The sequence below is a fragment of the Dreissena polymorpha genome, chromosome 1 (assembly GCF_020536995.1).
Source record: "Dreissena polymorpha isolate Duluth1 chromosome 1, UMN_Dpol_1.0, whole genome shotgun sequence".
Taxonomy (NCBI): domain Eukaryota; kingdom Metazoa; phylum Mollusca; class Bivalvia; order Myida; family Dreissenidae; genus Dreissena; species Dreissena polymorpha.
Genome location: NC_068355.1, coordinates 178292833 through 178305170, shown reverse-complemented (window position 1 = coordinate 178305170; position 12338 = coordinate 178292833). Strand labels below are relative to the sequence as shown.

At 35.2% G+C, this 12338-nt stretch overlaps 1 protein-coding gene and 1 long non-coding RNA gene across 9 annotated transcripts in view; one reads left to right on the top strand and one right to left on the bottom strand.

Moving 5' to 3' along the window:
• Nucleotides 1-12338, top strand: part of LOC127863114 (uncharacterized) — a 62014-nt gene that overhangs the window by 16139 nt on the left and 33537 nt on the right. The window lies entirely within an intron of this gene.
• Nucleotides 1-12338, bottom strand: part of LOC127862989 (polypeptide N-acetylgalactosaminyltransferase 13-like) — a 41821-nt gene that overhangs the window by 135 nt on the left and 29348 nt on the right. For both annotated transcript variants that reach the window (XM_052402293.1, XM_052402304.1), the window contains 2 exons: nt 8735-8860; nt 4280-4358 (listed from right to left, as the gene is read on the bottom strand). In XM_052402293.1, the coding sequence (XP_052258253.1) occupies nt 4280-4358; nt 8735-8860 (205 nt within the window). The remainder of the gene's footprint in view (nt 1-4279; nt 4359-8734; nt 8861-12338) is intronic.

The window sequence follows — 12338 nt, the reverse complement described above, 5'->3', positions numbered from 1 at the left end:
CTATACTCTAGTAATGTTTGTTTAAATAAATCCTTAAAGGGATCTTTTCACGCTTTGGTAAATTGACAAAATTGAAAAAAGTTGTTTCAGATTCGTAAGTTTTCGTTTTAGTTATGATATTTGTGAGGAAACAGTAATACTGAACATTAACCATGCTCTAATATAGCCATTATATGCATCTTTTGACGATTTTAAAACCTAAAAATTATAAAGCGTTGCAAACGATTGAATAATTTGGAGAGTTCTGTTTTTGTCGTTAAATTTTGTGAAACTACGAAGATTGCTTATATAAGGTATAAAATACGTCAAGAATGTGTACTCTAAGGAATAGCTCAGTAGGCTAAAGCGTTTTTACTTCAGGACTCTGGCAGGACTCCAGGGGTCACTGGTTCGAAACCTGCTCCGGGCAATGTTCTTTTCCTTTTTTTATTTTTTTTCTTGATTTTTTACTGGAGCTTTTATGATCCAATGTTTACATTTATCAATATAAAGCATTTAATGAATAAGTTAAAAAAATGCCAAAATCTGTGAAAAGGCCCCTTTAAGTTAATGAGTAGATTAAATAATGCCTGGCTGAAACAAAACCCCTGTGCATAGAATAAGATATGTATTCTTGAAATTAATCCCAATAAGTACACTTGAACCTGTATTGCTGAAATAAATACTTAATTAGTACACTTTGACATGTATTGTTAAAATAAATCCCCAATTAAAACACTATGACATGCACTGTTGAAATAAATCCCCAATTAGCATGCATTGTTGAAATATATCCCAAATTAGTACTTTTCGACATGAACTAGTGGAATAAATCCCCTTCGATTTAGACATGTGATTTGTAAATTTGCATAAAGGAAGTGAGGATTTGTAACCTTGTGTAAAATGAAAAGATGACATTTGTAACATTGGATATAAAGTTGGGAAGACAAGTGCAACATTGCATTTAAAGTTGGAAAGACATTTGCAACCCTGAATAAAAAGTTGGGAAGAGATTTGTAACCTTGAATAAAAAGTTGGGATGAGACTTGTAACCTTGCATATAAAGTTGAGAAGAGATTTGTAACCTTGCATAAAAAGTTGAGAAGAGGTTTGTAACCTTGCAAATAAAGTTGAGAAGAGGTTTGTAACCTTGCATATAAAGTTGAGAAGAGATTTGTAACCTTGCATATAAAGTTGAGAAGAGGTTTGTAACCTTGCATACAAAGTTGAGAAGAGATTTGTAACCTTGCATAAAAAGTTGGCATGAGATTTGTAACTTTGAATAAAAAGTAGGGATGAGACTTGTAACCTTACATAAAAAGTTGAGGAGATGTGTAACCTTGCATATAAAGTTGGGCAGAGATTTGAAACCCTGTAAAAAAAGTTGGGATGAGACTTGTAACCTTGCATAACAAGTTGGGAAGAGTCTTGTAACCTTGCAAATAAAAGTTGTGATGAGATGTGAAACCTTAGATAAACAAGAGCACCGCCTTGCGGGTGCAGACCGCTCGTCTATTTTCTTTTTAAAGGAGAAGGGACTCTCAATTTCAATCACAAAGGAGGGAGGTGTGGAGTGAAGAGGGGTGTATAGTGTGGGGGTGTGGACATTTATTACATTATCTTCCAAAAATGGGGGAAAAAATGCAAAAAAATAAATAAAAAAATTCGGGGAGGGAGGTAGTGGGGGGGGGGGGAGGTGATTCTTGGGTGCGATGGTTGGACGGTATTTCAAAAATAAAATAATAAAAATAAATATTTGTGTTTTTAACCGTTTCAAAAAAAAAATGGGAGTGGTGGGTTGGGGGTGGGGGGGGGGGGTATAGTGTGAGGTTGTGGTGGTCATTTGTGAGATGATCTTAAAAAAATTTAGGGGGGGGATTCGGGGGGGGGGGGGGGCAGGAGGGGGAGGGCACGGGGGATGGTTTGGGTGGAGTCTATTGTGGTATGTCAGGTAAGAGTAGTTTTGTCAAAGTATCGATCAAATCTAATCATAAATAAAGAAGTTATGGCAATTTTAGCAAAATTTAATAATTTGACCTTGAGAGTCAAGGTCATTCAAAGGTCAAGGTAAAATTCAACTTGCCAGGTACAGTAACCTCATGATAGCATGAAAGTATTTGAAGTTTGAAAGCAATAGCCTTGATACTTAAGAAGTAAAGTGGATCGAAACACAAAATTTAACCATATATTCAAAGTTACTAAGTCAAACAAGGTCCATAATTCCGTAAAAATGACAACCAGAGTTATGCAACTTGTCCTTTTACTGTACCCTTATGATAGTTTGTGAGTGTTCCAAGTATGAAAGCAATATCTATGATACTATAGGGGTAAAGTGGACCAAAACACAAAACTTAACCAAATTTTCAATTTTCTAAGTATAAAGGGCCCATAATTCCGTCCAAATGCCAGTCAGAGTTACATAACTTTGCCTGCACAGTCCCCTTATGATAGCTTATAAGTGTTGCAAGTATGAAAGCAATAGCTTTGATACTGTAGGAATAAAGTGGACCTAAACACAAAACTTAACCAAATTTTCAATTTTCTAAGTATAAAAAGGGCACATAATTCTGTAAAAATGCCAGTCAGAGTTACATAACTTTGCCTGCACAGTCCCCTTATGATAGTTAGTAAGTGTTGCAAGTATTAAAGCAATAGCTTTGATACTTAAGGAATAAAATGGACCTAAACACAAAACTTAACCAAAATTTTCAATTTTCTAAGTATAAAAGGGCACATAATTCTGTCAAAATGCACGCCAGAGTTATCTAACTTTGCCTGCCCAGTCCCCTCATGAAAGTTAGTAAGTGTACCAAGTTTGAATGCAATAGCATTGATACTTTCTGAGAAAAGTGGACCTAAACGCAAAACTTAACTGGACGCCGATGCCAACGCCGACTCCAAGGTGATGACAATAGCTCATTATTTTTTTTCAAAAAATAGATGAGTTAAAAATTGGGAACATATTTGTAACCTTGCATATAAATTTGGGAATAGATTTGTAACCTTGCATATAAAATTGGGAAGTGATTTGTAGCCTTGCATATACAGTTGGGATGAAATTTGTAACTTTGCATATAAAGTTGGGAAGAGATTTGTTACCTTGCATATAAACTTGGGAAGAGCTTTGTAACCTTTAGTAACAAATTGGGATGAGATTGGTAACCTTGCATATAAAGTTGAGAAGAGACTTGTAACCTTGCATATTAAGTTAAGAGATTTGTAACCTTGCATACAAAGTTGGAAAGAGATTTGTTACCTTGCATATAAAGCTGGGAAGAGGTTTGTAACCTTGCATATAAAGTTGGGAAGAGATTTGTTATCTTGCATAAAAAAAGTTAGAAAGAGATTGGTTACCTTGAATAAAAAGATGGCATGAGACTTGTAACCTTGCATAAAAAGTGCGGGAGATGTGTAACCTTGCATATAAAGTTGAGAAGAGACTTGTAACCCTGTATAAAAAGTTGGGATGAAACTTGTAACCTTACATTAAAAGTGCGGGAGATGTGTAACCTTGCATATAAAGTTGGGAAGGGATTTGTAACCTTGTATAAAAAGTTGGGATGAAACTTGTAACCTTGCATAAAAAGTTGGGAAGGGATTTGTAACCTTGCATAAAAAGTTGGGAAGAGATTTGTAACCTTGCATATAAAAATTGGTAAGAGATTTGTAACCTTGCATAAAAAGTGGGGTAGAGATTTGTAACCTTGCATAAAAAGTTGTGATGAGACGTGTAACCTTGGATAAATAATTGGGAAGATATTTGTAACCTTGCATATAAATTTGGTAAAAGATTTGTAACCTTGCATATACAATTGGGAAGAGATTTGTAACCTTGCATATACAGTTGGGATGAAATTTGTAAATTTGCATATAATGTTGGGAAGAGATTTGTAACCTTGCATAAAAAGTTGGTATAAGACTTGTAACCTTGCATAAAAGTTGGTAATATGATTTGTAACCTTGCATAAAAAGTTTGGATGAGATTTGTTACCTTGCATATAAAATTGGGAAGAGATTTGTAGCCTTGCATATAAAGTTGGGAAGGGATTTGTAACTTTGCATATAAAAATTGGGAAGAGATTTGTAACCTTGCATAAAATGTTGGGATGACATTTGAAACATTGAGACAGGCTGAATTTGAACTTACTGCAAAATCGTTTATGTATGTTGGCATTAACCTTTATTAATGTCCCACTATCACCCTAAGATTTAATATTATCATACATGCCAAGCTTGAAGTCACATTATTTTTAGGAACTGTCAATTATAAATTGACATACATTGAAAATTCCGCACTCACCTATAGAGGGCGCCTCTTTGTCTGCATCGCTCGCCTTTCCTAGACACTGATTACTGTTCACGTGCCGTAACTCGTGAGTCTGAAATACAACATGTCTCAAAATCTTATTTGAGCTTTGTTATAAGTAACTTACAATCAATACAAGTGTAAAACATTTGAATCCATGATTTAACATAAATTGTCACAGTAAAGGGACACTCTTAATTTGAAAAAAACATTTAATATAAATATAATTTATTATTTACAAATACATTTAATTTCGTTAGGAAATCTTTTGTAAAAAAAGTCTAAACAAGGAATGCTTGTCATTTTGAGGCATACACTTACAATTATAAAATATCATAAAAACTTAATTTTAAAAAGAAAACAAAACAGCCCTAAAAATCTTTCCCCCGGGGACTGGCCTAGCTGGCAGCATTTAAGTACATGGACAAGCAATACAGACATCATCCATTGACCCAACATGCATACACCATCCATTGTTTCAAAATGCAAACATCATCCATTGACTAAACTTAACATAGATTATATCTACCAATAGGTACACCGAAAAGAAACTTAAGTATTAGTCCATTCAAAGAAGAAAGGGCTAATCAGAATTGACTGCATTGTTGATTACAGGCAATTTTGGCAACCAGCAGATGACTATTGTCATGCTCTAGCTATAAAACATGCAACAAATTGTAAATACTGTAAAATCTTTTACATTCATGTAAAAGAAATTCTATCGTTTGAAAAAAAATACTTTGGTAGACACATCACTTCTTTGATTTGTGTTGTTTATTTTCCAATTTGTTTGTTTTAAATTTGTGAATAGGTCAATTCATAAAATCAACGAACGTTAATGTCTCACAAATAAAAATGATTTTCCAGTATCACGCAGTGTCATTCCATATTCAACAACAACAAACATTAATTACTTTAGTTGTTAAAAAGATTTGTTATACACAGTTTTAGGGTACTGTAAGTCAAGACAGCACTAGCACAGATGTAAGATATCGTCAGTCAAAAGATGGGTAACACCATTTCAGGTATAATCAGTCAAGACATTGCTAACACAGTTTAAGGTAGTCAGTCAAACGATGACGCACACAGTTTAAGATACAGCCAGTCAAGACATGGCAAACTAAACTTTCGGTACAGTCAATTAAGAAATGACTTATACAATTCAAGATAAAGTCAGACAAGATATGGCTCTGACACTTTTATGAACAGTCAGTCAAAATATGGTTTACACAGTTTTATATGCAATAAGTTAAGAAATGGCTAAAAAGGTTTATGGTATATTCAATCACGACATGAATGACACAGTTTTGGGAACAGTCACTCAAACAGTGCTCATATATTGAACGATACACACAACAAAGACATGGCTAACACAGTTAGAGGTACATTCAGTTAAGACATAGCAAACACATTAACACAGTTAGAGGTGCAGTCAGTTAAGAGATGGCAAATGCATTTAGAGGTGAAGTCAGTTAAGGCATGGCAAAAACAGTAAGAGGTGCAGTCAGTTAAGACATGGCAAACACAGCTAGAGGTACAGTCAAATAAGACATAGCAAACACAGTTAGGGGTGAAATCAGTTAAGACATAGCAAACACAGTTTGAGGTGCAGTCAATTAAGACACGACAAACACAGTTAGAGGTACAGTCAGATAAGACATAGCAAACACAGTTAGAGGCGAAATCAGTTAAGACATAGCAAACACAGTTAGAGGCGAAATCAGTTAAGACATAGCAAACACAGTTAGGGGTGCATTCAGTTAAGACATAACAAACACAGTTAGAGGTACAGTCAGATACAATATAGCAAACACAGTTAGAGGTGAAATCAGTTAAGACATGTCAAGCAAAGTAAGAGGTGCAAATCAGTTAAAACATGACAAACACAGTTAAAGGTACAGTCAGTTTAGACATGACAAACACAGTAAGAGGTACAGTCAGTTTAGACATGGCAAACACAGTTAGAGGTACAGTCAGTAATGACATGGCAAACACAGTTAGAGGTACAGTCAGTTACGACATAGAATCAGAGGTACAGTCAGTTAAGACATGGCAAACACAGTAAGAGGTGCAGTCAGTTAAGACATGGCAAACACAGTTAGAGGTGCAGTCAGGTAAGACATGGCAAACACAGTTAGAGGTGCAGTCAGTTTATTCATGGCAAACACAATTAGAGGTGCAGTCAGTTAAGACATGGCATAAACAGTTAGAGGTACAGTCAGTTAAGACATGGCAACCACAGTTAGAGGTACAGTCAGTTAAGACATTGCAAACACAGTTAGAGTTACAGTCATTTAAGACATAGCAAATACAGTTGGAGGTGCAGTCAGTTAAGACATGGCAAACACAGTTAGAGAAGCAGTCATTTAAGACATCGCAAACACAGTTGAAGGTATAGTCAATTGAGATATGGCCAACAGAGTTTAAGGAACAGTTACTAAAGACAAGCAGGTGTAAGTGTAGTTAATTGAGATACAACTTAAACAGTTTAAGGTACTGCCATGGCTAGAATAGTTAAGGTACTGTCAGTCGAGTCAAGCCTAACACAGTTTTAGGAACAGTATGCACTTGGTTCAGGAAAACAAAATTAGAAGTACAAGAATGGCATGCAAAGCGCAAACAACTCTATATAGAATAGTCAAAGGTCAACGATTTATCAGTTTCCGAAAATCTTTGTAAACTAGCAGTGATTTTTTGTGATTTTTTTTCTTACAGCCTGTGCCTTTTGGATTGGGAAAATTAGCGCTATAAACCATGAAATTGGGAAAAATAGCGCGATAAACCATGAAATTGGGAAACATTATAAATACGATTATAAAAACAGAATTAAAATTATTAAAGTATGTTTGACAGCATTTTTATATTATAAAGTGCTAATTAAATGTGTTCTTTTAATGAAGACAATGTTAAGTTAATATCCTTCCACATTCATATTGAACTTGCAATAATCTATATAGATTCTTAAATATACCATTTAATCATAACCTCTTTAACAGTAAGAATTTAATTCAGTATTCTTTTAAATTAAATATCATATGGTGAAAACATTAACAAATATTTATAAAAAAACGCTTTAGTGGTCTTGCTATGTCAATGATGTATTAAATAGAGTTAAAATAATTAATTTCATTTCTTTACCTTTCAACATCTTGCACTTCAATACTATTTCAGTGAACTGTAAAGCGTGACAAACATAATAAAGCAGAATATGCATATGAATCTGATTTTACACAGATCCACTAACATATAAATCATATCATGTTTGTCTCTTTCCATTTTCGAACGATACTCATCTTAAATGCATTAACTTTGTGAGTAACGGTAGACTAACTCCAATTTCCCAACACTGATTTCCGTGATGCACATTCACTGTGAAGATTTGTAATAAATATTTGTTGTTTTTATCTTAAACATTGTATTTTGCGTTAATTGACACACGCATTAAATTATTCCGTAATAACGATATGATATCCGTTGTTAATTTGAATGTTATTTATCATTTTCGCTGCTCATCGTAAATTTCTCGTCTGCTTGCCGCCATCTTGGGTGTGTGTAAAAACAGGCGTTTACAATCGGGATACATCAACTATCGTCGGTATCCTCCGCAATATAGAGAGAGATGTGGATAGCAACGTAAAATCGTATTCGGCTAAATTCGCGAAAAATACGTTAGTCAGTTGTTGTTCGGCGACGACTCGGCAACTCGATCGGCACTCGTTCAAAATTATTGCTAAATTACATTGTAATCTTATTGGCTTCATTGGGAAAATTTTGTCTTTTTTTGGGAAATTTTAATCAATTTTTTGGGAAAAAACGTCATTTTTTGCAATTGGGAAGCAGCCGAATATCGGCTGTAATTTCTGGCAAAAAAAATCACTGACTAGGAATCTATTTGCTGGTATAACCGTTATGTCTACATATATAAGCAAGGTATATAAAGAAACAGCTTGAACGGAAATGTCTGAATATCAGACAGTGTTTCACTTATATTGACCCCTTTGAGATTTCAATCACAAGTCTTTTATGTTCATGACTATTGTGGTTAAGTTTAAGATGTTACATGTTAAAAACACCACTCCTCCATGGCCCTCACCATCCATACCATCCCCTTGCGCCTGCATGCGGAATCAGACATTGGTTCCTATGATAAACCGTTCATATGCTAATTTTGACACAAACAGACCTTGGTTCCTACATTATTTTTGACACATCAACACACTGGACAATGATTCCTTAATTATTTTTACAGCCTGGACAGTGATTCCTAAATTATTTTGTCCATTCTGTCAAAATAATGTAGGCACCATTGACCAGGGTTTCAAAATAATGTGGGAGCCAATGTGCAAGTTGATAAAAATACATAGGATCCAATGTCTGCCAGTATCAACATTATTTTAGGAACAATTGTTAATGGAGCCGATGTCTGGATACCCTGACCAGTAGTGCTACCTCTTTGTTATAGTCCCACTTGGGGCCATCTGCCTCGCACGTCTGGAACTTTATGACGCCCCGCGCTGACGTGATACATACGTTATCATCCATCATTAGTTGACCCTTACCCGTAAAGGCAAACACCTGTGATAGACACAAGACAACACGTCAACGAAATAAGCATGCAAGCCCCATACTGGAGAATTTCGAACCATCCTGCGTTTGTATTGCAATCCAGATGAATCTAGATGCAACACAACTTAGAACCTGACATGTTCAGATTCAATATTTCATACAGACGGACAGGTGAAATTGTCTTGGTTGTTGTTTATATATATATATGGGCTTATTTGGTTGCTAAGTTCGATGACTGTCACTGTGACCTTGCAAACCTAACAGAAATAGCAGTCTCTGGGTAAGTTTAAGACCATCCGAAAAAGGTCACGTAACCTTCAATATAGATCAGTAAAACTGAACTGTCTGAGGTCCGGTTGAAGTAAACAATACCCTTGACCTACTTTTAATAGGGAAACATGTGAAAATGGTTCATAGGCAGGGATTTTTTTAAAGGCATATCACTGATGGCTTTCTATAGTACAGTCGAAACCCGATGGCTCAAACTCGGTTGGATCGAATTTTTGGTTTGCTGGAACTCTTATCGAAGCACCAATTTTTATTGCTATATATTCATATGAATTTCTGTCAGATGGCTCGAATTCGCGAGGGTCAATTATCGGATGACTTGAACTGTTTTCACAGCCCCGGTCACAAATTTCACACGTTTTTTTGTTCATTTGGCTTGAACTTGCTTAGGGTCGCATTAAGCTTTTATCGATACGGAGCACTTGATTGGAGGCAAGCCATAATGCAAACGTGTCATCGACCAAATCTATAATTGATAGCACAAGATAATATTTTGTATAAAATCTAGCGTTCTTTTTGTAGATGAAGTATTAGTATGGATGGAATTGCTGAATTACACTTTGTACAATGTCAACTTGATGTAATAGAAATCGTTGTGTCTATATGACAACTCAGTAACAAAACACATACTGACATGATGTTATTCTTTAAAAAAGGAAGCAAATAAATAAATACATGTGGTGCTGTTTAATATTCAGCTATGAGTATAAAGTGCTTATGAATGTTTTGTTTTACGTGCTAATTCTAACATTTACCCGTACATGTGACATGTGCTACGTAAAAAACTTGCAAATACAATATACATTTAGTATATGATATTTTTTAATTGTGTTTGTAGCAGTTTTAAAATATTGATTTATAACAATAGTAAGTAGATATTTGGTTCTTATTCAATCAAAATCAGAAAGTAGAAAGGAGTTCAGACAGTATGAATACTCTTCGACAGGGGAGGTAAATCTATTGCAGATTCACGTCAGTAAACATTAAATTTTATAGTGTATAAGAAATAGGATGACTCGAATTCCGGATGGCTCAAACATTTATTGTCGGTCCCGACGAGTTCGAGTCAGCAGGTTTCGACTGTATAGTGATGGACCACAATGCCCCAAAAAGCAACTGACTGATCAGGAAAGCTGAGGTCTTTTTAATATTATAGTGTGGATTGGGAAGGTATGATTTAAGGTGTACTTGATTAAGTTTTCTTGGAGAGAGTTCTTGGGACTTTTTATGTAAGTTAAATTGAGCAAACTGAAACAAATGGTTCCTTGCATAATGGATTTTGAATATTCACAGAGACTGCAGTTAGTAGGGATGGATTTTGAATATTCACAGAGACTGCAGTTAGTAGGGATGGATTTTGAATATTCACAGAGACTGCAGTTAGTAGGAGTATATTTCCCGTCACATGCTACTGTTAGCTGTTGCAAGGCACTAGTGGTTGAAACAGCAACTCACAATCACTGCCTTATGTGAAGTTTAGAATACTTTGTTAAACATAGAAACTTAATTTGTAAAGATATAGCTTACAAATTCATGTCGTTTGATATTGAAGTGCGTTAAATCCAAACATATTGTTGTAAGTGTTTTTTTATTAGAAAATGTCCATGAGTATTTCTTTCGAAATATTTAATGAATATTGTGATACCAATATACCATTAATGATGTTGGATTAATTATACAGTCTCAATGACTTTAAATTAATATATTCTCCTCTGAATTATTTTCAAAAAATCAAGGGTAAAACAATTATCATAATCAAGTTTGATGTTGTATTCTTAAATCTTACATAAAGCAGTGGATACACAACAATGAACGATATCACGTATAATCTTTAACAAAAATGGAACATGGTAAAATGGTAATATGAAAATAAACAGAGCCATCATGGAGATAGATGGACAGGAATGAGAACGGTTACCATGGTTGTATAGCTTATTTAATTCACTTATCAGTGAACTGTTAAACATTATTATTATTATGACATACAATTCAATGAATGTTTTATGATTTTCACACATATACAAATTTCGGATCAAATTTGCCTTCTAAAACAACCTATTTTCCTCCATTTCTATCATATTTAGTGAGCCATTTGGAACATTGTTAATTAAATGCTTTTTAAAATATATTTTAACCCAAGAATGCCCATAAAGAAAAGCACTTTCATTAAAATGTTCCTATCGTAAATACAATGGACCCACAATAGCAGGCTCTGTAACGTTTCCATCCCTGACCAGATAAACATGCTCAAAATACAAACTACAAAATCATGCAAAGTGGTGCACTACAATATTAACAAAGATTAGTAGCACTATGCACAGAACATGACGAGCCACAGGCAGGGAAAGGCAGGCAGGCTTTCTTTTCTCAAGGAAGGCAGGGTCAGTTGCAACAGCCATCAGTTTGGTAAACTGTAATTTTAGGCTAGCTTCCATTTTGGACAGCTTTCAGTAAAGGTCATGTGCCTTTAGATCAGTTTGGACCAACTGTCAGTTTTGGTAAACTGAGTCTGAGATTGTCTTGGGGCAGAAGGCTGATTAGACCAGCAGTCAGTTTGGGCCAACAGTGAGATTGACCCAGCTGCCAATATTTGACCAGTTTGGGCCAGCTGATTTGTTGGCGCCAGTCCCCGGGGTAGGGGGCGCCTACCTCCCGACTATACTCCCACTTCTGGTTACCCCCCAGCCCGTGACATTGGAACAGCTTCACGGGGCCGCCTATTGCAGACACATCGAGACACACGTCATCTGTCTGCAGGGCCTGCTTACTGGTGTACGAGAATATCTACAAGATCCGCAGAGAAACTATGAAATGGATTTAAGATTTGATGATAGAACTTGTGCTTTCTGACACGATCAAAGGCCTGCCAAGTTTCTGGATAATCCATAAACTAAAACTGTAACTGAAAAGATGAAACTGAAGTTTAAACTCATAAGCAGAAGTTTTCCTCTGTCTGAAAAGTAGTTAAAAATGCTAGTTTTTAAACTAAATATAAGCATGTCATAACATAATATTTCTAATGCTAGTATGTATCTCTAATAGAAATATTGTTAAACACGAAATAAACCCTGGACAATAAATTCTATGTTACAAGTTTGGCACATTCATGTCGATGAATTCATTGAACCTATAACTATGGACAATGATTTCAATGTCACGTCTATAGTATAGCTATGGTTATTGAAGTTAATGTTACACC